Here is a 24,304-nt window from a genome sequence, read left to right as displayed (position 1 = left end):
ATATCGAACTAATAAACGTTTTTTGGCGAGTTCGATATACCCCGGTTCGACTGTATACTTCTCGCCATGAGAAGCACAGGAGGAGTAGAGTAAGAGCAAAGCACAAGAACTATCCGCGCCGAATGAAGTGCGAACAGCGCTCTGAAGTTCAGGCCGTCTGCTGCCGACATCTAAGATAGGCAAGCGCATCCGGTTACCGATAGTTTTGCTTTTCTTTCCTTTGACATTCCAGATTTTGCTTTGCCACTGGAGCGCCACGTTAATGCTTTCCACTGATCGCAACTGGCGCAGCGCAGTTTCTCTGGCAGCAGCGTGTGTGAAGCGAGCGCTCATTGCTCCCTTATAGAGTTTTCATCTTGCTTCCACCTCTGCCGTGTTATCAGCGCCTAGCCGCGGTGCGATCACAGGGTGGATAAAATAGCGAAGCTCCAGTGCACGTGCGTTCAAGTCACCCGAGAGGTGTTGCTGTTTAAAACTCAATCAGTCTGAGGACGCGAAAACGAGCTCTCACTGCGCCGTCTCTTACAACGAGCATCTCGGGTGCGCGCGCGCCTGCTCGGTAGCCCCGCGCTCGTGGCTGCTGCAGTGACGAAATAATTTCAAAATTAACGTGTTCAGTGCCCGCGACACCTTTTTCGGTACCCCCCGCTGGCCTTCTAATAAAAAGAAATTCAATCCTGCCTGCATTTTATACACTTGCTGGGCAAGAAGTCGGAATTGCCAATGCTTGCCTAAGGGTCTCATTGGAGGGGTCGTAACTTTTAGTGCAACGACATTATGCAACATGTTTTCAATGATTACGAAAGCTGATGTGGAGGAGAATAAGTGGACAATGTTGAAGAAATATAAAAAATTCGGTTTTTTTTTTAAATGTCGTTAACTTAGCTCGATCATATCTCCTTACTGAAACGTTACATAAATGTAAGATTCCGCAGTGTGGTAGATAAGCACGCGAAGAACGTAATGCGCAATTTTTGTCGCTCTGCTACAAGGAATTTTTGAGATAAAGACCTTCAAAGTAAAGAAAATAACGTTCTCTGGGCCAATTTTGAGGTTTTTTGTAAAAACATCTGCACTACACATCAAAACTAAAAATACCTGAGCAGAAGCAAAAACATGCATATATTTAGTTAAAGAAATTTCAGCTACCTAACTTTAATATGTTTTGTGCAATTCAGAACGAAAGTTGGCCAAAACGGCAGAGCGGATGAGCGCTTCACTCCACCTCTTCGTCATTATTGATTTCCTGTGCTTCGAAAAAAATTTTGGCGGCAAAACAAATTGCGGATCTCTTCTTTCCACTCATCAGGCAATAATATATAAAATTTTGAAATAAATTTGAGAGGTCGACCAGCCATCGATTGTTCAATCTTACGTGGAATCACCCAACTCTGGACTTTAAAGGGGTCATGAAGCACCCCTTGGGCTGATTGAAAAAACACATCCTGCGGAAAGCTGACACGGCTATGAACTGCTCTGCCAAATATTACAGTCGTGCGCGCCGCGTAAAGCGCTAGACACATGGTGCGATTCGGCATCCGATCCGACGTGCGACGCCGCACGCGGTATACGGCGATTCAGGACACATGGGGGCGAACGAGCAATCAGCGCGCAGGCTCCGCCCACACACGGCACCCCGGCTTGCACGCTCGGAAGACATCGCATCCTCTTCGTTGACTGCAAAACAAACAACCTTACGCTGCCACGCTTCGTTCTGTAAGAACATTGCCAATAAAGCTACGCCTTCGCAAGCGACAAACATCTCAACAGCCCGCATTCACTCGCGACTCCGAGAGTAGGCCTGCCACGACACCGAGCGTAGGCCTAGCAAGGCGGACGCTGTCGCTAGCGCCGTTCGCGATCAAGCGCGAGCTGATCGTCGAGCACTTATTTTTACCAACACGATTAAAACTTTTACGCTGATGACACGCGTTTACATGCGCAATTGGTTTTCTCGTAGGCCTCGATTTGACGAGCAACGGTGGAAGCGAAGCCGGCCGGTGCGGCTGTTACCTGCGAAGTGGCCTTCCATCACGGCTCGATATCTCGCTAGTGGTTCGGAAACGGGCGCCGCCTTGCACAAATGACACACTTCAAACGTCATGGGTTATTTGATGTCAGAAAGAAAGTTTATCCAACGTTTTTCATGATCGGAGCCGTCCGAACGTAGTGCAACAAACGCGCAAACAAACAAACAAGCAACAAACGCGCCACCAGAGACGTGACGTCAGGCGTCTCCCGCGCTACCATTGGCTGCGGCCGTCAGACCGACGCGGCAGCCGCGCGGCTACATTCAGCAAGTTGGATGCCCGTGCGGCGTGCGAATCGTCTCCGCACGCTGATGGAACCTGTTGGACGTCTGTCGGATGCGGCTGTTGGCACGAACAGCCGTACGACGAATCGCATCCGAATTCGCACCATGTGTCCAGCGCTTAATGGCCACAAGCGGAGCGCGAAGTTGCTGTTTCCCCAGGCACCCTCTTTTCAAATAGAGGCCGGTTCTCACTCTCGTCGGTGGGCGGGGCGTCTGTCCGCTGTACGTCGCAAGAGACATAGCATGCTTATTGGCCGATAGCCGACGTAAATCGAGAGCGGCGTTCGGATCAGATGCGCTTTTTGCCGCGGGGTGCCGCCACTTGCCGGCGCCGCACTCCTCAGTACACGGTAGCCGCACTCGCGCAAGCGAATCACAGCGGGAGAGCGATCGCGTTTCATGACGCGCGCTGACGTAACTTCTTTCCCCCATGCCATCCCTCCCTGTCTAGCTTCCAGTGCGCTCGTCGGCACGAGAAAAGAGAAAGCGCTGGGAGCGTGCGCCAAACCCCCGTAACTCCGCTGATTCTTGACGGATTCGAGAAATTTTTGCGGCAATCGATTCGGGAGGCAGTACATTCCGATACTGAGGTCATTAGATCATTACTTGGAAAAGTGGTTCATGACCCCTTTAAGGGAGCACACCCTTATCCGCCACATCAGTTGGGCTTCCACAGAAGTTGAAAGAGGAGGAGAGGCTGAGGAAATGGCAACTTTGCCTACCACGTGTAAAGTGTTATTGGCAACACTTTGGTTGCACCAAATCATGTCCATAAATACAATTCGACCTCTACATTGCACTTCAACCTAGCGAAAAGAAACACTTTCATGTTGCTATCTTATAAGAATATGCTTAGGAATCCTCTCCAACTTTTTTTCCTGCAATTTCGCTTCGAAGTATTCGAAAAATATTCTAGAAATATTCGATTCGCACTCACACTTCAATATTCGAATTCGCTTCGCACCCAAAATTTTGCTATTCACACAGCTCTAATAAATTCCTAATGAAAGCAATTCGAAACAACAGGCACTTTGACCACAGATAAGATTTTTTCAATGAGTGCACAGCTGCAGCAAGTTTCAAGTACTAGTCTAGAAGCTGCTCACATGCACCCACCACAATGCAACCAACTGGATAAAATTATATGACTGTTCTGCGACAAAACTGAATTACACGCACGCAACACCACAAACAAGGAAACGTGGCCACCATGAACAAAGATGTAATTCAGCTTGTCACCTAACCTTGCCACACGATATTTGCAGATGCTACCGAGGACTTCTGGTTTGGAGAAATTTTTGGAGCAGTAAAATTTCCATTTTGGAGCACTTTGGAGCAGCGAAAAGTTCCATCTTGGATCACTTTGGAGCAGCTTTTCTTTTTCACAATGTAAATTTAATTTTTTTTAATTATGAGTACCTTACAGCGCCCTCGTGGGGCATTGTGAAAGGGGGGCATTACAGCATGTACAAAATAGAGATAAATATACATAGGTGAAATACTGATTATTACAGATGTAACTGAACACACGAACATAGAAATGCAGAATATACTAAAACAGCAAAATATAGTGTCTAAAGGCATTACACAAAAGATAATATAAAGTAACTATTTAAACACTAACAGTTTAACAACATATGGTAACTGCCGAAAGAGTTTTTCGCAAATAACTGAACACAGAGGATAAAATAAAAACTGGGAAAAAAAGAAGAAAAACATACCGGTAACAGCATTGCAACGCCATACATCAAATTTCGGTGCATAAATATTTTTTGAGGTTGTTTAAGGACTTTGCCTGATCTCGCTGTGATGCGAGATCATCTGGAAGGTCCTTGCACAAACGAATCGCTCGTGGAAGAGCCGAAAGGTTGAAAGCGTCAGTTTCAGATCCTGGAGTACACTGGAGAAGCAAGTTGCATTTACATTCAAGCACCTGAATAATTATTGCGGGGCTTTATGAAGAGCTAGAAATATTTTGGTTCATTGCAAATCTCATGGAGAAAATCACCCCAGGAGCACTCCATATTTCACTCGATAACGTCAAAATAAGGGCGCCATGCGCTTGAGTGTCCTTAAATAACCTATTCAGCGATTTGTTTTTCGAAACTAGCAAACAAACAAAATACTGCATACTGAAAATTGTACTTTACGACGAACACTATGAATACATCTACGTAATTATCAGCAGAAGTGGTAGACAAACGCCATGACATACAACAGTGCCTCAATGCTAACGATTACCACTGTTGCATTCCCCTAAGACGACTAATAGGCAAAGGCTAGGTTCTTTTTCCCCTCAATCAATTGCATTGCTGGGCACCACATGGCATCACTTAGCTGAGCTCAGAAAGCGAACTTCTTTCTACAATCCCTTCGCTCTCTCTGAGGCCTCTCTGTGCGGAAGCAAGAGCATTCTCGCAGTGCTTCAGACTATCGCCTGCATAGGCCAGGTTGTCTGGAAGATGGAGACCTGCTTTAAGCCAAGCATCCGCGAAAGTGTCCGAAAGTGCATTCAACGGGGGACTACATGATATCACAAACTTCGTTTTCCTTTTACAGTGAAGCTGTGTACAGCTAGGGCATTCCCTAGTGTCCTCTAGAGAGAAGGGCAAAAAATAATGCGTACTGAACGTTAACAGCCTAGCCTAACATACCAAACTGGCGTCCACCATTTCGTATCTGTGCTGTGCGCTAAACAGCTTCGCTGGTCGCGTCCAGCTTACAGGGTGGAATGGCTCCTCATTTTTGAACAGTGAAGCTGATTAAGCTATCGGTAACGTGCGCTCCGTCGTGCAAAACTCCTCAGGTTGGTATGCGTGACAGGAATTGGGCAAGCCCCACTACCATGTACAGCAGGTGTGAGCATTAAACCAAAACTCTGCTCGGCGAAGTGGAGCACGTGAAACACGTGGAAGAGAGAGAGAGAAACAAAGAAGCAGAAAGAAAGAGAAAGATAAAGGGAATGAAGACATAAAAAGATAGAAAGACAGAAACGGACATAGAAAGAGAGAGAAGAAAACAACAAGACACGAAAAAGAGAAAAACACAGCGAGCAAGACTGAAAGAAAGAAAAACAGAAATCGAGAGAAAGAAGCAGAAAGAAAGAGGAAGCGATAAATAGAAAGAGAGAGAAAGGCAAGAGAAAGAACAGGGTGTCTACCGAGTTGACTTTTCTAAATTCCCTGAGTTTTCCAGGTTTTCCCTGAGTGTTTTTGCTAAATTCCCTGAGTGAAGCAGAACTTTGTTTTATGTCAAGATGGGTAGAGACCATATCGCTCGGTGATGTCACTCCCTAATACACACGTTAGAAAATGAAAACGACTTAATCCCATTTGAATAGTACATAGAACAGTTAAACCGCAATATAGAGAAGTTCGTAAAAGCGGCAACTCACTTCGTTATACCGAAACTTCGCTAAACTGAAATTCGACCTTTCATGCAAGGCATAGTTACTGAAGGATTAATATTAAACTGAAAATACCACAAGAATGCTCGACTAATATGGCAACACAGGGTGTCTACCGAGTTGACATTTCTAAATTCCCTGAGTTTTCCAGGTTTTCCCTGAGTGTTTTTGCTAAAATTCCCTGAAACAGAATTTTTCTTTTTGTCAAGATGGGCAGACACCATGTGGCTCGATGATGTCACTCTCTAGTACGCACGTTTAAAAATAAAAATGACTTAATCCCATTTGAATAGTACAAAGAACAGTTAAACCTCAATATAGCGAAGTTGGCAAAAGCGGCAACTCACTTTGTTATATCGAAACTTCGTTAAACTGAAATTCGACCTTTCATGCAAGGCATAGTTACCGAAGGATTATTTGGGCAGTGGCAGGCAAAGCAACCTGAAAAAGGGGGCAAACTCAACAGGCAGCCTGACAAAGGAGGTGAACGACAGGCACTGAAGGGAGGGGGCGATCGCTGCTACGCCCCCCCCCCCCCTTTGGATCCGCCATTGCTATGGCTTCAACGGAAGTTTTGCAATTAGAGCACAACACCTACAAAGGTGTGAACCGTCTAGTGATCCCCACTAAAGATACCGCGGCACACGCGACCACGCCCGCTGGTACAAAGTACACACTTCCTGTCGAAATCAAGCAGCCCCCCCCCCCCCCCACCTCCCCAACCCGTCGGCTGCTATCTCCATGTGTCCATCGCGCGAACGAGACGGTCGGCTCGTTTCATCTCTGCTTAAGCCCTGTTCGTTGGCAGCACTCGCGCACTTTCACTCGCACATAGAGCATACGACGCGCTGGGTAAGGTAATCGCAAATTGGACTTGATAAGGAAGATCATGGCGAAGGCAAAAAATTCGCGTTGGAGTGTCTATATAATTGCTATCGCAAAAAAAAGCAATATAGCTGCGGGCTAAGATCGCATGAAAGCACGGCAACAGCCTGAATTACGGCACATCCGATTATGGTGGAAACGTTACTGTTTTCCCGACATCGCGCGCCGAATCGAGCAAATGGGACCCGTGCTGGTGTCGCGAATTTCGGTCGCCGCTATGCCTTGGCTCTGAAAAGTTTTGTAATTCGGCTTTGTAGCAAACATCCACGTGGTGTGGCTGGTAATTGCGAGCTGCAGCCCCCAAAAATATCGGTCGACTGCCTAAAACTTGTTTCAGCAGTGCCCTCATCGGGAAAAAAAGAAAGAAAAAAGCTTTCACTTGCTGTGAATGGGCCCGTTAGTTACGCTAGCTCTCGCCTGGAAATTTATTCTATTCTTCATGGAGTCCTAAACAGCATCTTTGAAGCTCGGGATCAGAGCAAGTGAGCTCTCCGATACCAGCCAACAAGCGACGTCTTTTTTCTCGCCGGTCGGGATGGCTTGCCAGATACCAGCCTTCTCGAAGACATCCGCTTCCTGAATGATCGCGATCGCTTGCAAGATAACTCAAGCACGTTACATCTACTGCTACCGCTTCTACAACTAATCATGCTTGTTACTTCACACGCGGCGATAACAAAAACACCATATCGGGCGCTAACGCAGAGCACGCGCGAGAAAGAATACAGCACTTCACCGCGTAGTCACAGAACACCCTGACAACATTGCGCGATACGATGTGCCGTGGTTCATGGTTCCCGCATGCCACGCATTAGCCGGATTCTCTCCCACTTCACCGCTCCAAAGGCGATGACAGCATCGAGGTGTGCCCCTTCCCCGCAGCCGCAGCGGCCGTTTGATTTGAAAAATGCGTTCACAAAATGTCGAGCCAGTGCTACCGCGACTTCCATTGCAATTTCCTTGAGATTTCCCTGAGAACTTCCAGACTACCCAAAATCCCTGAGAATTACCGGTTTTCCCGGTCGGTAGACACCCTGAAAAAAGATAGAAAGAGCACGAAAGAGGAAAAAATAGAGGGAGAAAGAAACTGATACAAAAAGGAGAAACAGGAAGCAGAAATACAGAAAAAGAAAGAGCAGGAAAAAAAAAAGAGAGAAACAAGGAAGCTCCGCCCTTCCTTCAGGCTTGGCACTACTAGTGTGAAGCTGCCATAATTATTTTTTTTTCATTGCGATAGCAATTATATGCGCACTCTCAACGGATTTTTGCCGTCGCCATTATTCCCGTCATTTTCAGTATAAAGTCCAAATTGATAACATCACCCCGCGCATGGTAACATCTACCCCCGCGCATCGTATGTTCTAACTGCGTGTAAAAGCTCGTAGGCGCTGGCGATGAACGCGGCTGAAGCGGAGATGAAAGGAGCCGGTCGTCTCCGTTAAACAGAGGACATTGCGATAACATCCCCCTAAAGCCCCTTGATTTTGGGAAAGTACCGCTATTCATTGTACTTGCCGTCGCGCGCGCGCCCTCCTCTCTCCCTCCTCCCCCCGTTCTCCGCCGCTTTTTCTGCGCGACGACTGGTCTCCTTCGCAGTTGCCCTTAGAGGCGCGTGGATCTTGTGTTTTGCTGGTATATTTTTCTTTTTCACTCGCGCCATTTTTCGCCGCGGCAGCGCGTAACGAACGTTGCGCGCGCTTTGTTTTTTGTGCTGTCTGTCGTGCTATGCCGTGCTGTTGCATCTATAACCGCAAAAACCAGCCTACAAATGGTTATGCACTTTTTATGATACCACAAGGTAAGGGTGATGGTGTGGACAAGAAGCACTGGCTGCACAACATCGGTCAAAAGAAGTTTGTTTCTACAAAGAACAGTGCTCTTGCGGCGTCGCTCGAAGGGCGCAGTCACCGGCGCGTGCGCTATCTTGACAAGCATCAGGAGAAGGGTCGTAAACTTGCTGTGCTCGCAACACTTATTTCACGTATAGACAACTGAACGCTCGAAATTCACTTCGGTCCATGAAGCAGCCGTATTCTCTTAAATCTGCCTTCTGTTGAGTTATGCGAGATCAGATCCAAAAGAGTTAGCTGCTGGCCTTACTTCGTATAACAATGCAATTTGTTGCTATCGCATTCACTGCTTCGCCTTTAAGCGAAACTCATTTTCTTAACTGAAAGCGAGGGGCGGACGTATAACATAGCGTAACCGCTTCACAGTAGGAGTTCAGACACCAGGGCCGTCAGCGACGGGCCCACTAAGTAGAACCCCGCTGTTACATTCCTCACTGCTGCGTTTTCTCGGCTGTTACGTCGTTTTCCGCCGGTCCCGGCATAGCTCCCATAGGATACAATGTATTGGGAACCCCGATGTTACGTCGTAACTGTCGGACCGTTCCCGTATGATATGTCGCGAAGTGCGCTCGAAGCCGACCGAGTGACTACCGAAGAGAGCGGTCATTGGTGCATTTTCATGCAGCTTGGCCTGGTTTGACCATAACATTAGCCGCATGAGAGGTGCAAGCAACAGGATCTTTCGATTGATGCAAACAAATGCATCGCCTTCGAGATTCGTATTGCGAAGATGGCGTCTATGATGTAATTGCTCGCAAAAGCGAGGCCTTCAAGATTGGCATTTACTGATGACAAAAGCATTGCCTTTGAGATTTGTATTTCACAAACATGGCGTCTATGACGTAATTGCTTGCGAAAGCAAGGCCTTTGAAATTGGTATTCACTTCTGCCATCACGTTGGCGTAGACTCATCATCATTGTTATTTGTCGGAGGACAGGAGTAAAGTCCCTAGATTTTTCCTATTTACTTAGAAAGAACAGGGAAAAATCTAGGGACTTTAGACGGGAGGAGTTCGAGCTTGTTGGAGCTCGCATGGTCGTGTGCGCGGTTCGCGGTCGGACTCGCCGCGCTGGTCGTGATTGCGTGTGCTTAGTTCTTTCATGCCTACAGCTGTTGGTGTTAAAAAAATCACACACGTTGATTACATTTCTGTGGATGAGGCCATCCCCAGCTCCGCCTTTCTATCCGTCGACTAGATCGTGGCTGAGCGCGCCAATTTTCGTGCTGCTCGTAAGCATTGAAATAAAATTCTGTACCACTAAATATTTTGTAGTTTTTCCTGTTTTTCGGCTCTTACGTTTCCCGTCTCTTACGTTTATTTCCTACGGTCCCTTCAAAAACTTATCAGCGGGGTTCTACTTACTGACTGCTGCGCAAATGAAAACAGAATTGCGGCTTCTCCGGCCAGGAGGCGTTCTTTTATTAATGTGATGACATTTGAAAAAAGAACAAGCAAAATATTCAAATTGGGTCCTAACACTCACAAGCTCAAAAGGGCAGGGTCTTTCAGGGGATATTACCGCAAGAACGATTACCAACCATGGAAGAAAATTACGAAAAAGCTCCTCTGAATGAAGATCCATAGATAAAGTATATTTGATGAAAAGTTTCAATGCGTTCCCACCGTTCACGTGATATACCATGGACGCGAAGCACGGAAAATTCGACATTGCTCCATATATCTATGGCTAGTTTGCCCAAACATCATTCCGCGATGTCCAAAAACAGAAGGGACAGACATTCTAGCGGCACGCGTGTGGTTATTACTGAACATTGCTTCAATTACAAGCCGTGCGACTCCTGAAACGAGCTATCAGCAGTGTTTCTGGAACAGATGACGCCCGCCGATGAATCGCCGCCTCACTTTCACGGTACCGATTGTCCTACGCATCACGAGCTTCTGCGGAGGATGCATCTTGCCGTCGAGTCCGCTTGCACAACAGAAGCTGCGTCGGCACCGATCATGGCGTCATGGATCGGGACGCTCGTGCAAGCACTGTTTATTCGGCGGAATTATTCTTGGTCCGTGGTTGTGACTTTGGTGGCCCCAAGATCAAGCTGCACATGTTCTGATGCGCCGGCGGTGCGATTGCCGGTGACAGACACACCCTAACCCGAGACTCTGGCGCAGTTTGGCGCAATTTACGTTGATTTTATCAGAATGGCGCAGTAAATTCAATTTGGCACACTTTGGTGCAGGAGTGGAATCACTGAATTTGACCGAAGCTCTTGTTTTTGTGGGGTGCGATGATTTTGGATGCTGTGCATTCATCAAAATAAGCGGAGAATAAGTGGTTCGGTTTAATGAACATATCGCATCAGTGTCACACAACCGTAGACAACACTCGAGGTTTTGATGACAAGCTGTGTTGGCAGATCAAATAAGTGCAATAACTTTGCTTACACCAATTACCACAATGTATTAGACCTGCATTTTTTTCCCTTCAGTTTTAAGTACGATGTAAGGCCATTGTGAAAACTTTGCTGGCACGGCATCAAGTCTTGGTCGGCATTTTCTTTTTCATACTGCCCTGTTCTACGAACATTTTTGTGGCACCCTCCACGTAAAAGAAGAATCCATTGGCAACTAGTACATAGTTTGCACTCAATTCAATACACCAAAGTAAACTGCCAATTTTACCGACTTTTGTTATATCTAGATGAATGCCAGCGTGCTACAAACTTCAAAAAGGCCTTGTGTGAACTTACCTCTTGCCGATAGGTGATACCACAAGTGCCTTTCTGGCCGTGCCGGCTGGCAAACTTGTCACCAATCTGTGGGATGCGCACAGAGCGCACACGAATTTTGCAGAACTTGTAGCCTTCTGCATTCACAGTCAGCATCACCTGGTCCACAATGCCCGTCTCACTGTTCCTCAAGAATGTGCTGGCATCGCGCTTGGTGAATCGCCTGTTGGTACTCTCCAGCTAAAAATGACAGAGTCATGTCATCTGCTACAGTAATTATTACTAGATGCCAGGCATGCAGTACAGCAAGATTGCAACGGTTAAAATTTTGAAGTTTAGAAACTGCTACACGCACATTTTTCATCCTCTCAAGAGCTAAAATTATTGAAACTTCACTGTACTATTTTCATGACATCAATTATTTGTCATTGTGTATTTGGAACATGGCACAAAGGTTTTCATCCCAGACGAAATGCACACACAGAAGGAAGGAACCCTTTTGCTATCTACAATTACGATGAAGTTTGCACAATGCATACACAGTGCACAATAACCTTCCAGATCTTATAATCCTTCTGCATTGTGATCCACCTAACCATAGGTACTACGATAACTCAGGCACTGCTTTCCTTGAACAAATTTTAATCACCTTGAAATACAAATTAATTGTGTGGCATTGCATTAATTACAGAGTGTATGAAGGCACGTACAGCAGTACGAAGGCAATTTTTTCGCATTGACTAATGCTGCCATTGATGCTAAACCATTGAGAAAGGGATACTGTGCTGGAACCAAATCTCTCTGAGTGCTTGTAGAGGTAATCTGCACAAACTGACCCTAGTACAATGGCAGTTACCGTGACAACTAGAGGTCAAACTATACGCAAATTTTTCTTTGTTCCCATGCTCCAGAGCCCCACCATATGGGCGTATTAGCACGAATTCAGGTTAAAGATGTTATTTAGCATTAGCATTATTGTGCATATAAATGCCAGTTTCTGTTATTTGTGTCTATATATAAACGTCTAGTTTTGTTTTATTAATAATAATTAGTGGGGTTTTACGTGCGAAAACCATGATAAGATTATGATGAATGCCATAGTGGAGGGATCTGCAAATTTCGTCCACCTGGGGTTCTTTAACGTGCTCATTAAAGGGAAGCTTAAGCACTTCTTTTTTAAAAATGACTTTGGAGTGTGTGACCATAGTTTGATCCCTGCTGAATTCAAAAACCAATGTAAGAGTTCACAGTAGTGACCACAAATAGCATATCTTGGCAAAAAATGGCGGCTGCAGCTGCAGGGCTTCTTGAGATGCTGAGCGAACGCGGTGACGTCATCTTCGGAGGGCCGTGTCATCGGCAACATCAGCACTGTTAAAACATGGCCTTCGCAATCAGTTCCACCAACACGCGCAGCGAGAACTAGTCACGGAGGCCATGACTGAAGATATGACAGTGCTGCACGCCTTCGCCAAAGCTACCGACGATGACGTAGTTCCGGTTAGTTCGTTTCCACGCCCACACTTTCAGCGCATTTGCGCGGGCACAGGAAGACGAACTTTTCTTTCGCGTATTTTAAAGCTCCTGCCGGCACAACAGCGGAAAAAATTACGCCATTGTCGACAATAATGTTGGCCCTTGTTAACAACGAAGTTTTACCGAATTCTAAAACCACTTCAGCTTCCCTTCAATGTCAGTACATGGGCCTCCAGTATCTCGCTTCCCTCGAAATGCGACTGCCACGGCCGGGATCAAACCAGCAACTTTCGGCTCCACAGCCAAGCCCCGTAACCACTGTACCACTGGGGAAGACGTCTAGTTTTGTTTTAAGCACTTCAAAATACCCTTTCAGGTTTACTGTACCATCATGTTATTGGAAACATTCGTGCCAACAAAACAGCACTATTTTTGCAAATGTTGCCAATCAAGGCATTGAATCTGAAGGGAATTCCATGCCATGGAGGATAAATGAGCAAAGTGTATGTATCAAAACATAAAGTAAGGGTCTTACTTGCACTCATAACGATGAAATTGCTTTAATATAATTCACTGCAACACAGGTGTGCAGCGTAAAGAAGCATACTACCGGTATATTGAATTAGCAATACACCAAGCTATTTTGTGATCCCCTCCACATGCGATAAATCAGAGTTCAATCACATCATTGTTTCCATAATTGGGAGCACACAAGGTTCACACTGAACCACCCGAGGTGGTGGTTGAGCTAATAGTTAAACCCATTCATGAGGTATTACTCATGAAATTCAAGGGTTTTCAAGGAGGAATAATATTCCAGTACCTTCAAGGGCACTGAAAGCAGGCACTGAAAGCATACTTTCCCATTTGAAAGGTTTTCACGGGTTTCAAGGAGCTGCACACTACCCTGTAACAAGAACGCCTCAGGGCAGGCTTAAGTATGAGAATAAATAAAAGACGGCAATGACCTCAGCGGCACAAGCTGGCAGTGGTACCCTCAACACACATGCTAGTGCATGTGCGTTGAGCCTACTGTAGCCACTGCTGACCATCTAACTGAACACTAGGCATAATGAAAAAAACTTTTTTTTTTTTTTGCAAACAGCCTACTGTTAGGACAAGTTTTCTGTTGTTCTTGTCTATAAGCTGCACATGCTTCATACCCCTTTGGAACTGTAAAGGAGAGTGGATATGTCCCCCCTTTGAAGATGTAGATATTCCTTTGTCATGTGTGACACCACTTTTCAGTAGACGCCGTTTTGTTTGGAGGCCTCGAAGTGCCTATGAGTCATGGGTATTAAGGTAGAACATGCACGGTACCGTCGGAGGAAAATTCCAGCACGGTCAGCCTGAACAAGAAGGCACTGAGGCCATTGGTCTAAAGTCATTTTTACATTGGTCAGTGACTTGCTTATTAATAATAAAGTCACACACAGACCATAAAATGGCTGCTGTACCTTTGCGTATTCTGTGAACTTCACAGTTGATAAAAGAATTCATGCAAAATTCTAATACCTGTACCATTATGTATTAGTTCGTTATTAATATGTATGTGTCAACAATTATTTTTTGAAACTGACATCAGCACTTTTTGGTGACACCAACATAATCACTAAAAGTTCTGCAAAACTGCTTTTCAAGGGAAGCAATTAAAGGCGCCTATTGAAATACATCCAGTGTTCGCAGCAATGAACTCATCCTCACAGTTGAACAAAGTGCCCTTACATCATCATCATTTTCTGGCAGGGTGATGGTCTTCCCAATAATGACATCGTCTCCAGACACTCTGGTACCTGGTGCTATGATGCCATCATCATCTAGCTTGTCATAAATGGCATTTCGCATGCCTAAAAGAAAAAAAAGATACATTGCAGGTTACATTACGAGCCTAATGACTCACATAAGCACTGTCGCTTTCACTTGAACACCCACCCTGGCAGGTCTCCCGTGTTGGCTTCTCGAACTGTTCTTCCTGGTCACCGACCCTCTTGCATTCAGAATCCTTGTATGACCGATAAAACACTGACCTGAAAAATAGTAAGTACATTCTGTTACAATGGCCCCATTACAAGCATGCATACATACGGGCTCTACTTATGCAATCAAGATATGAGCAAGCTCATACTTTGTTTCCTTAATCCCAGCAAAATACATAACAGTGCCTAGGGCCACATTTCCCAAACCTTTCTTACGCCCAAAACATCATCATCATCATCACCAGCTAGCTCATAAGTTTATTTTATGTCCACTGCACAACAGAGGACCCTTCCAGCCATCCTAACAGTTAGCTTACATCAGCAAACTTTGTTATATATCCGTCACACAGCCGCTACATAATAAAAAGCAAAAATATGGAGAGAGGTGTGGCCTGGTACAGGGGCAATGGAAAGACATGCAAACAGCACGGTGCTTCGCTGTTCTCATTGGTTTTCATCACGCTCTTACCTTGGTGGCAATGAAGAAACACTAGTGTCGTCCATGAATGTATCATGGATGACTCTACTGTCATTTTATTACCAGCCAGGCTACAACCGATTGAAAAGAGATGCGAACAGCAGAGCATGCAGATGCCGCACTGTTCGTGTTTCTTTTCCATCGCGATAGGACATCACATTGCTGTTGATGCAAGCGCATTGATGAAAGCATTGATGCAAGCGCATCTCAGCTGAGTTTACAGTGGTGACCACCGTTCTTGGTGAGGATGCCACTGTTCGGGCACACAAGGTACGCGTTTGCCTCCCTATTTATGCATTCGCCTCACACTTTTTTGTGTGCGTGTGTGTGTGTGAGCAAGTTTGCCTCGTGTCTCCCGTGCTTGGCTAGGACTCTTTGGTGTGCACTTGTATGGCAGCCATGCTCTACTTGCAGTGTGATGTAGGAAAAGTGGTGTGTGCCAGTCTGTGACACAAATGCCAGAAGAGCCGTGACTTTGAGATATCATGTGTTCCCCTGTGACCTACAGTGTCGAGAAGTATGGTTGAATATCTCTCACCAAGTACTGTTGGAAACAGGAAGCAAATGGAAGCCAAGCAACAGGTCTCTGGTATGTCATGATGGCAGATGAGATAGGAAAAAGCACCAAGCCGTGCCCTCTCTTGATGTCAGCACTGCTTCCATAATTCACACAGCGCCGACAACTGATGTGTGGAAGAATCAACCATGCTCAATTTGAGGAGCTTTGCAAATATTATTGAAGTTGCGGCAGCCTCTTCTAGCCAAGTGGGCTGTGAAAGTAAATTCAACTGTGGAGCAACATTGTCGCATCAACCTTGCTAAAAGAAGGTTTTCCATCTGCAAATAAATACTTCCTTGCTTTTCATGACACTAGGATGAAAGCGTAAAAAGTGAATCACCTCACACTTTTGTCGGTTGCAGTTAGCACTTATAAACTTTCCACGTTTGCCTTGCGTGTGTGTGCGTGGGCGGTGTCGAGCAATATGGCGTTGGCCATGCCAAGTGCGGGGGTGGGGGGACCTGTTGGGAGAGACATGCAAACCAGAAACACTGGCAAGACTGTGGAAGGAAAGAGGAAATGATGGATTTCGGGAGAAAAAGGGCCTGGGTACCTCGGGCGCCCTCTTCAGATATGTGCCTGCATTACTCAATGCTTCGTCTTGATGAGAAACCTATATCTACTGACGATAATTTGCAATAATGAGCAGTTCTGACTTCAGGTGAGTTGTATTACTTGGGAAACTGGATACAAGTATTTTCTGCAGTTTTCAATTAGCGGATGCACGTGTTCACTTGGAATAAATAATATTACAGTCAATATTTCATGCAGAATCCTTCGAGGAAAGTGCATAGCATGAATGAGTCATGCACACAACCATCCCAAAGAGGATTGAGGCCCACTCTATAAAATGTTTCCACACCTGTGGCATAACTGGCACTTCTAATAACAACATAAATATTCCATCAGTAATGTGCAACTACAACACGCATTATTTACAGGATGACTCGTGTCAGTGTCAAGCGTACCCCCACACTTTAGAAGCGCTTCTTTGTCATCAGCTTTCCCAGGGCAGTGGTGCCATAGCGGGCGCAAAGAGAACTAGCTTTGAGATGCCATTTCAGCGAAACGACCATGCCTGTTATTTATCCTATGACCTATGCCTTTCTAGGGTGGTTGCTCTACCAACTGAGCTAACCAGGACGCTAGCAATTGGCAGCGCGAGGGCGAATTAGTTGATAACTAAAGCACATGGACACTAGTGGGATCGAATCCCGGCCGCCGTGGCTGCATTTTCAATGGAGGCGAAAATGTTTGAGGCCCGTGTACTTAGATTTAGGTGCACATTAAAGAACCCCAGGTGGTCCAAATTTCCAGAACCCTCCACTACAGCGTCTCTCATAATCATATCGTGGTTTTGAGACGCTAAACCTCAGATATTATATTAAAACACACGGACATTAAACATTGAAAAACAGTTCTCCAAAACCTTGCAAGGTGGCGGTAAGGTTATGAAAGAGAAAATTGAGAACTTCAAGCAGCGCCGTTGTCTGTCGTTCCTTTGCTTGTTTTTTTTCGTGCTGTTTATTTGTTCAAGATGGAAGCACACCAACTTGTCCAGTTAACCGTTCTGATGCAGACCGGATGTTTGGCTCAGTGTGCTGCTTCCTATTGTGTGTAGAACATTGCATAGGCGGAGAGTACGGGGGGGCTGGGGGGCTTGGGCCCCCCCCCGGACTGCCTCATGGGGGGGCTGAGCCCCCCCTGGCGCCGGCCCAGGGTAATTTTTAAGAGCTTGGCTTAGGTCCCCGGGTCGTCCTGTCTGGCAGCTATTTCACAGGAGGCTCTTTATGCCCGCTTCTTTTTCATTTCAGCCATTTAAAGTTCGGCACATGGGCCAGTGACAAGTCAAACATTCAGTGGAAAAATGCCCCTCAAACGGATTTTTACGTGCAGAATATGTTGTGCTAATGAACAACTGAAGCGACAATTTAACCTACGACAAATTAAAAAATTCACCGGCGATTACGATACTGCCTAATTCGCTGAGTGCAGACTCGAGTTCGGGCAACGCCAGCTGTGTTTGAAGTTTTGACTATCCGCAGTTGTAGCAATGTAACATTCATTACATATTGCCACAGAAACTGCCAGCGCTCGAGTGCTGCGCACACTATGTACTCTGTGCATTGCAAATGTCGCGAACCAAGTGAATCGCCCAAGCCCCGTTACGACAAGCGAGGCCAGTCGCAGTGCACGTGCCAGCCCTGCATGCGCACGAGCTCCGACGGAGGGGCCAGCGCGCGTGACAGAGGAAGAAAGCAAGGATAGAGGCCAGTATCTCGTGATATCGACAGACTCCGCGTTCGCTCTCTTTCGTCGTCGTTCGCCCTATCGGTTACGCAGCCGACGCCAACGGCGATGACGCTCAATGCAGGAACGGACGTCTAAGAGCTGCGCTCTAATTGTCTTGAACTCCGTAGTGAATGGTTCTGAGAACACAAAAATGATACTGAGAATACAAAGCAATCACGACACAGCCAGTCAGTGAATGCTTTGGCACAAGCTTACTCGCCAATAAAAAAAAACGGGTAATTTCTTGGTTGCCTACATATTGGTACCCTTCGACATGCCTGCTTATAAAAGTGCCGAGAAAAGATTGTACGCACTTTTGATTTATCAGTAAAGGGTTTTACTAAATGTTCGGCCACCAATGAGCAACTCCATTACTCGTCCAGATTCATAACCGCAGCTTCGCACCAGGCGTAGTGGTAGCAAATGGTATTTGCTACCATCTCAGAATTACTTTCGGACATCTTGAATTGAACTCACTGGCATATAATTAAAGCTTCCCGTGATAGCGTTAGCCTACTGTCTCCTGTGTGGCGCATGTTTTAACAAAGTAAAGCCTAACCCCACGCATTGCGTGAATCGATTTTACTAGACGCAGTCAACGAAGGCGACCTTTTTCGCTTCGAGCCAAGAGTTACGAGGTGGATCGATGTCTTTGTGTAAATTGAAAAATAAATCTAGGGTCTTCCACTTACAGATCTTCATTATGATATCGCGGGCACCTAAGAGAGTAAAGTTACATTAAATTCTTCAGTTTGGAAGTTGGACTCCTCTCTCTCTCTCTCTCTATATATATATATATATATATATATATATATATATATATATATATATATATGGGGAGAGTAAGAGAGAAATGTGGAAGAGCAAGTCGGGCCCCCGCCCCCTCCGGTAAAATGAAAACTCTCCGCCTATGGAACATTGACACAGTTAACTAAACTGGCTCTAACAGTAAAAACATGTGCATTTTAATTTTAAGGGCACAGGGTAGGCCCTATACCTCCCATGTATTTTCGGGTTTGTTACATTTTATTCGTCGACGTCTCTTCTTGCAATGGAACTAGAATTATAATTATACTTAAAGTGTTGACATTTTTGCAATTTTTTTTTAGCAAAGCAGGTAGTTTTTGTCATTACTTTTTAAACAAAACTGCCAAAGCCAAAAAAATGAAAACTATTCCGCATATGTACACCATTCCAGTTCAGTAGCTTCGTAGTATGTTTCATTTATTCTGGTTAAAAATCATCCTTCTGCTTTTTCAAGCTGCTTCGATAATGGGGCAAGTGTAACAAAAAAGATGATTTCGAGATATTGTGAGTTAAAGAGGAAAAACAAGGTTGTTCAAAAAGATGTGCTGAACAATTTAATTAATAACAACGTCCCATATAGTCATCACACGAATTAGCTTTTTGCTTTTCTTGTTTTCTTGGTTTCCTGGCTTGTTTTGCCATACCTTCTGTGTCTCTATATTGGCCAGATACTGTCAATGGCGGTCGATCTCACCCCTATAATACTGCTGCGCTTTGGTGATGTGCCAAATGGCCTTGAGAATGTTTACTCGGGCCATGCAGGCCTTTTTTAAAGTTAGAACAGTTTCAAAGGTGGTAGTTCTGGGGGTTTCCACTCCAAGGAACATTTTTTACTGTGTTCTCTACGAGTGGTGCGGTTCCTCTGCATTCTGTGCAGACACAGTTACTCGTAATCACGGTTTGTAGAAAATCCACATAAAGCGTAGTCATTGTCACAACAGATAACATTTTGTTCAAGAAGGATCCGTTGATGGGCGAGTTGGTACATGTCTTGAAATATACTGAGTATGTGCAGCGCAATGGTACGAAGACAAGAGAAGACACACAAACGACATAGACTGGCGCTGACTTCCAACTGATTTATTGAAAAGCACGAAGCCCGCTTTTATGCATGCGCACCTGTTAGCAACAACTCAAACGCATCATCAGGGACCATACAAAACCTGCATCTCTTTGTCACTTAGATAAACACTTGGCGTACTTACACACCTGCAAAGCATGCAAAAGCGAAAACAGAAAGAGAAATAATCGAGGCAGCTCACATTAAGAAATCTGGTATCAGGTGTGTAAGTACGCCAAGTGTTCTTTTGGCTCAATGAAAACGCGTAAAAATGTGTGGGACAGTGGATATTGTTAAGGAAGGCCTTATCATTCCAAACAAGCAAAAAACAAAATTCCGATTTTTTAAAAATTTTACCCTACCCTGTGTCCTTAAAACAATTCCACACCTCTGAGAGAAACAACTGTCATTTGCGTATTGTCAGCTGCATCCTGTACACTAGGAATGACATACAATGCAGCAGGGGGACAACTATCAGGTGTCCCAGTTATCATCCAGTCTGATGGAAAAATAGGACGACACATGAAACCGGAAAGACGAGACAGTGCCCACACTTGTATATACATCCCGTTTAATTTTTTTTTAACACGAAAGTGTTTTATGCCGGGGTCCACCACGGCTCCACTGACGTATTTCCGTCACGGATATTGCAAAATATAAAAAATATAAAGACTAACAGTTGGCAAAGAAAAAAACCAGAAGAAAAAGTTCCGTCACCGGGAGTCGAACTTACGACCCCTCGCTCCGCAGTGCGGGGCGTGAAACGATTCGGCCACAAACTGCACGTTCTTTGCCATGCTAACGGCAAGCAATTTATATACACCATTTGCCGGTGGCGGTACTCGGAGATTGGTGGTACAGCGCGTTTTTGTTATCACTACAGAGATGGCGCGAAGGGCTCGAAGAGTGCGCTTTAAAGGTCGTCGCCCCACACGGATGAGCGCGCACTTCTACAGGGCTTGGTCGCCCATGTGCGACTTATCTCATGATGGCGGTGGTTTGTACGGCTCGTGTTCTCACCGCAAGCTATTTATATACAACATTTACCGTTCGCGGTACTCAGAGCTCGGTGTCTCCAGCGTGTTCTTATCACTAGCGAGATGGCGCGATGAGCGCGCAAGGCGCGCTTTAAAGGTCGTCGCCCCGCGCATCGCAATGCGAGCGTGCTTCTACAGGGGGTGTCTCTCGAGCGCGCGCTTGTCTCGTGATGGGGGTGAGTTGTACGTCTTGTCCTTTCACCGCAAGTTTCTGTTGAGGATTCAGAGTGCGAAGGTCGCTTCGCTCACTGCAGCGGCCGCTTTTGCGAAAGGAGCGAGCTGCTCACACAGAAATAAGTTACAACTGTGACAGTTAGTTTGCGCTCATCCTGTGTATGCTCGTTCCGTGCGCACTTTCTGCTTGAGTAGCGCACTGCAAGTTTCGAGCTGCTTGCCGTTCTTCACGTGACATTACAATTTGTTGCCGTAGCATTCATTCCTTCGCGCTTTGGGCGGAAGAATGCACAACAAACGCTCAACTACGTCTGTGAAGACACGTTTCACTCTCGTGTTATACCGATTCCTATGACAGAGGGATCAGCCATGTTTTTTCATGAAGCTGTACCTACAAGCTCAAGTTCAGACCAACTTTTTAAAAAGAGCAAAGCTTCCTTATGAATAAAGTCAAATGTTATGCTGTTAGCAGAAACATGAACAAGCACAAAATATTTCTGAATTGTTCATACTTAATCATAGTTAATAATGATTAACTAACTTACATCAGGTATCCCATTACAACAACATGTTCAAAAATATTAATTTCAATTGTTTGCAGCACAGTATCTCATGTGTCACCTTCTTCATGTTGAAAACAAGCAGGCAAATATTTACAAAAAAAATTATGCCCCACCGGTATGCTGCCGTAGGACTGCTTGCAAACATCATAAAATAAACTAATCTCGCTTCATGCTTGACCTGGTCGCTGCCCAACTTGGGAAAGGGTGTTTATCATGGCATGGGCACAATGTTTCTGCTGTCAGCAACATTCACATCTCAGTACAAAGTCATCTACAACAGCAAAATGCCACGATAGCAACAAGCTGGAATGTTATACCAGGTAAGGCTAGCAGCTCACTCCTTTAGCACCTGACCAGGCGTAACTCAACAAAACACTGGCGTAAGGAAACGCGGCCACTGCAGCAAGCGAAGCATCCTTCGTGCTGTCCATCACTTCAACACACTCAGTGTCTTTGAGAACACAGCATGCACAAAGGTGCAAGCTGTCTGCTGATCTCTGTCAAGATATCCCCTTCAGATGCAAATTGAAGCTGCCATAATAAACACATGCATCATTTTCAGCTCACTATGCTTCTATAGAAGAGTCATTAAAAGATGGAAACACTAATTTTATTTTTTCATTGTTTTTCGTGGTGTCCACATGTGTGGATAGGACGCCTTAACCTGGAAAAATATTTCACTCTACTGACAACTAGTTCGCTAACCCAGGCATCTTTTTTTCCACAGATTCTTCTTCCTTGATTATGTAACACCAACAATCCACGTTGTGTGTCAAAGGTGAAAGCAATAATTCTGAACCCGCAACCTATGAACTCCAAGTTGTGGGTCAGATACCATAGACAGAAAGGGCGTTTTCATGTCCAATTCATTTCAATTTACCATAAACATCTAAGCAAGCAACCCTACTTGAACAACACGAAATTACTGGCAAAGCAGAGGGGGAGGAGGGTGCGCTCTCCTGGAACAGCACCAATATTCACAATGGCCGCAACAGAGTCTTCCCGCCAGAAGAAAACAGTGTACATGGACTTCCTCAGAAGTCTTCCGGCTCTCGTTCATGGCAAGGGGCATTGCAATGATTCGTAAATACAAGAAACAAAAAGGCAACGCGATCAGACCGAAGGAAACATGGCATGGAAGCACCTCCGATCATGAACTCACTAATGCAACAGCTCTGGTCAACAGACACAGATCTCTGAGGCCTTACTTTTGATAACTAGCATGTCACAGACACCATCTTCAAACTGCAAATACAGATCTCGAAGGCCATGCTTTTGCTCGTGGGAACCTGAAAATCGTCATGGGTGTCACGTGCCCAGTTCTGGGTGTGATCACCATGTGAGAATGAAAAAAAAAATTTAATAATGACGACAAATTTTATGTGCAGGCGCTTAGCAATCGAGCCTGGACGAGCACAAGGGAGAGGGGGGGGGGGGGCTTTTTTGGAACAGTGCGGAAATTTAAAATTAGCAGTGAAATTACAGAGGGCACTTGCTCGGGTGGGGACACTTTCTCGGTTCCTTGCATTATCGTGAATCCGTGCACCACACAGGCCTTTTTCAAGCACACGTGCACCATCAATGGGCGACACCAACGGGCGCGCTAGCGCTCATGGGAAAAGTGTGTACACCGCAGCAACGAGCGCGTGGGCCTTGCTTTAGCTCTTCGCCTGTGCCGTGCCAGCACTTCTCAGATCAAGTGAATTTTGCAAAGGGCAACATATTACTACATGATGGAATCATGAGCTTCTGTGTTAAGCTACGATGGCCTCTCTACAATTTCCATTTGTGTAGTGATTCCGCATGCCACTGTTGTATTAGCTGAGCATCTGCAAAGCTTCATTTTTCAAAAAAAAATTTTTTTAATTAAAAAAGTTGGTGCCAGTATGCCCGCATAAATTAAATAAAAAGACACAACTCAGCTTCTTAGATGAAGTCTAAGAGCGGTCTATGAAATTCGCAGATGCACTTGGAATCAACATCCACAGACACTGACGACGAGCACAAAGTGAGCCTCTGATATTTAAAGAGTACACAAGAGAGTATAGTCTGCATTTAGTAAAACAAGATATACATTTATTAGATAGCGTGGGCATCACTCACAACATAGGTAACAGACAATAAGCTTCCATCACCCTTCACTAACTGCAGGTGTTGCATTTTACAAACGTCAGCTGTGCTTTCGCGTGTTGGCTCGCAAGTGACTGTGCCATAGATATGTATGGTCAGGTCATGAGCAGTGGCATAGCCAGAAATTTTTTGCAGGGGGGGGGGCATGTCAACACACACATGTGCGTGTGTGTAAAAGCTCGAATTCACAATTCGTTAACAGTTCAAAAGCATATGCTTAACAGTGGCTAATTTTAACAAAACTTCAAAAGTAAACAAAAGCTGGCATACGAATGACCAGGCGACGGTGGTACGTCCTGAGAGCCAAGGAGTCGAGCAGTCCCGCAGTGCTGGCGAAATTTTGCCGCTCCAAAAATTTCTCCAAATCAGATGTCCTCGGTAGCATCACTGATGATGAAAAGCCCACCCGCACCTCAAAAGTCAATGTCCAGTTGATGAAATAGCGCTTAGAGGTTGAAGATTGACGTCTCGGATACCCTTTTTGAGGAATCGGCGGTCCGTTGACCCCACTTAGTCGCACCTGGACAGGATAAGGCCAGAATGGTGAGAGGGTCTGCGCGGCGTCTGAGAAGCAACACCGCAGGTGCATGGAATGCTACTGCTTCTCT

General features: G+C 45.5%; 1 protein-coding gene across 1 annotated transcript in view; it reads right to left on the bottom strand.

The window, feature by feature from the left end:
- LOC119379395 (DNA-directed RNA polymerase II subunit RPB2) overlaps positions 1–24,304 on the bottom strand; it is a 206,289-nt gene that overhangs the window by 97,429 nt on the left and 84,556 nt on the right. The window contains exons 8-10 of the mRNA XM_037648714.2: positions 14,553–14,647; positions 14,346–14,467; positions 11,166–11,384 (exon numbers count right to left, since the gene is read on the bottom strand). Coding sequence (XP_037504642.1) covers positions 11,166–11,384; positions 14,346–14,467; positions 14,553–14,647 — 436 coding nt within the window. The remainder of the gene's footprint in view (positions 1–11,165; positions 11,385–14,345; positions 14,468–14,552; positions 14,648–24,304) is intronic.

The sequence above is a fragment of the Rhipicephalus sanguineus genome, chromosome 1 (assembly GCF_013339695.2).
Source record: "Rhipicephalus sanguineus isolate Rsan-2018 chromosome 1, BIME_Rsan_1.4, whole genome shotgun sequence".
Lineage (NCBI taxonomy): Eukaryota > Metazoa > Arthropoda > Arachnida > Ixodida > Ixodidae > Rhipicephalus > Rhipicephalus sanguineus.
This window is presented reverse-complemented; position numbering and strand designations above follow the sequence as displayed.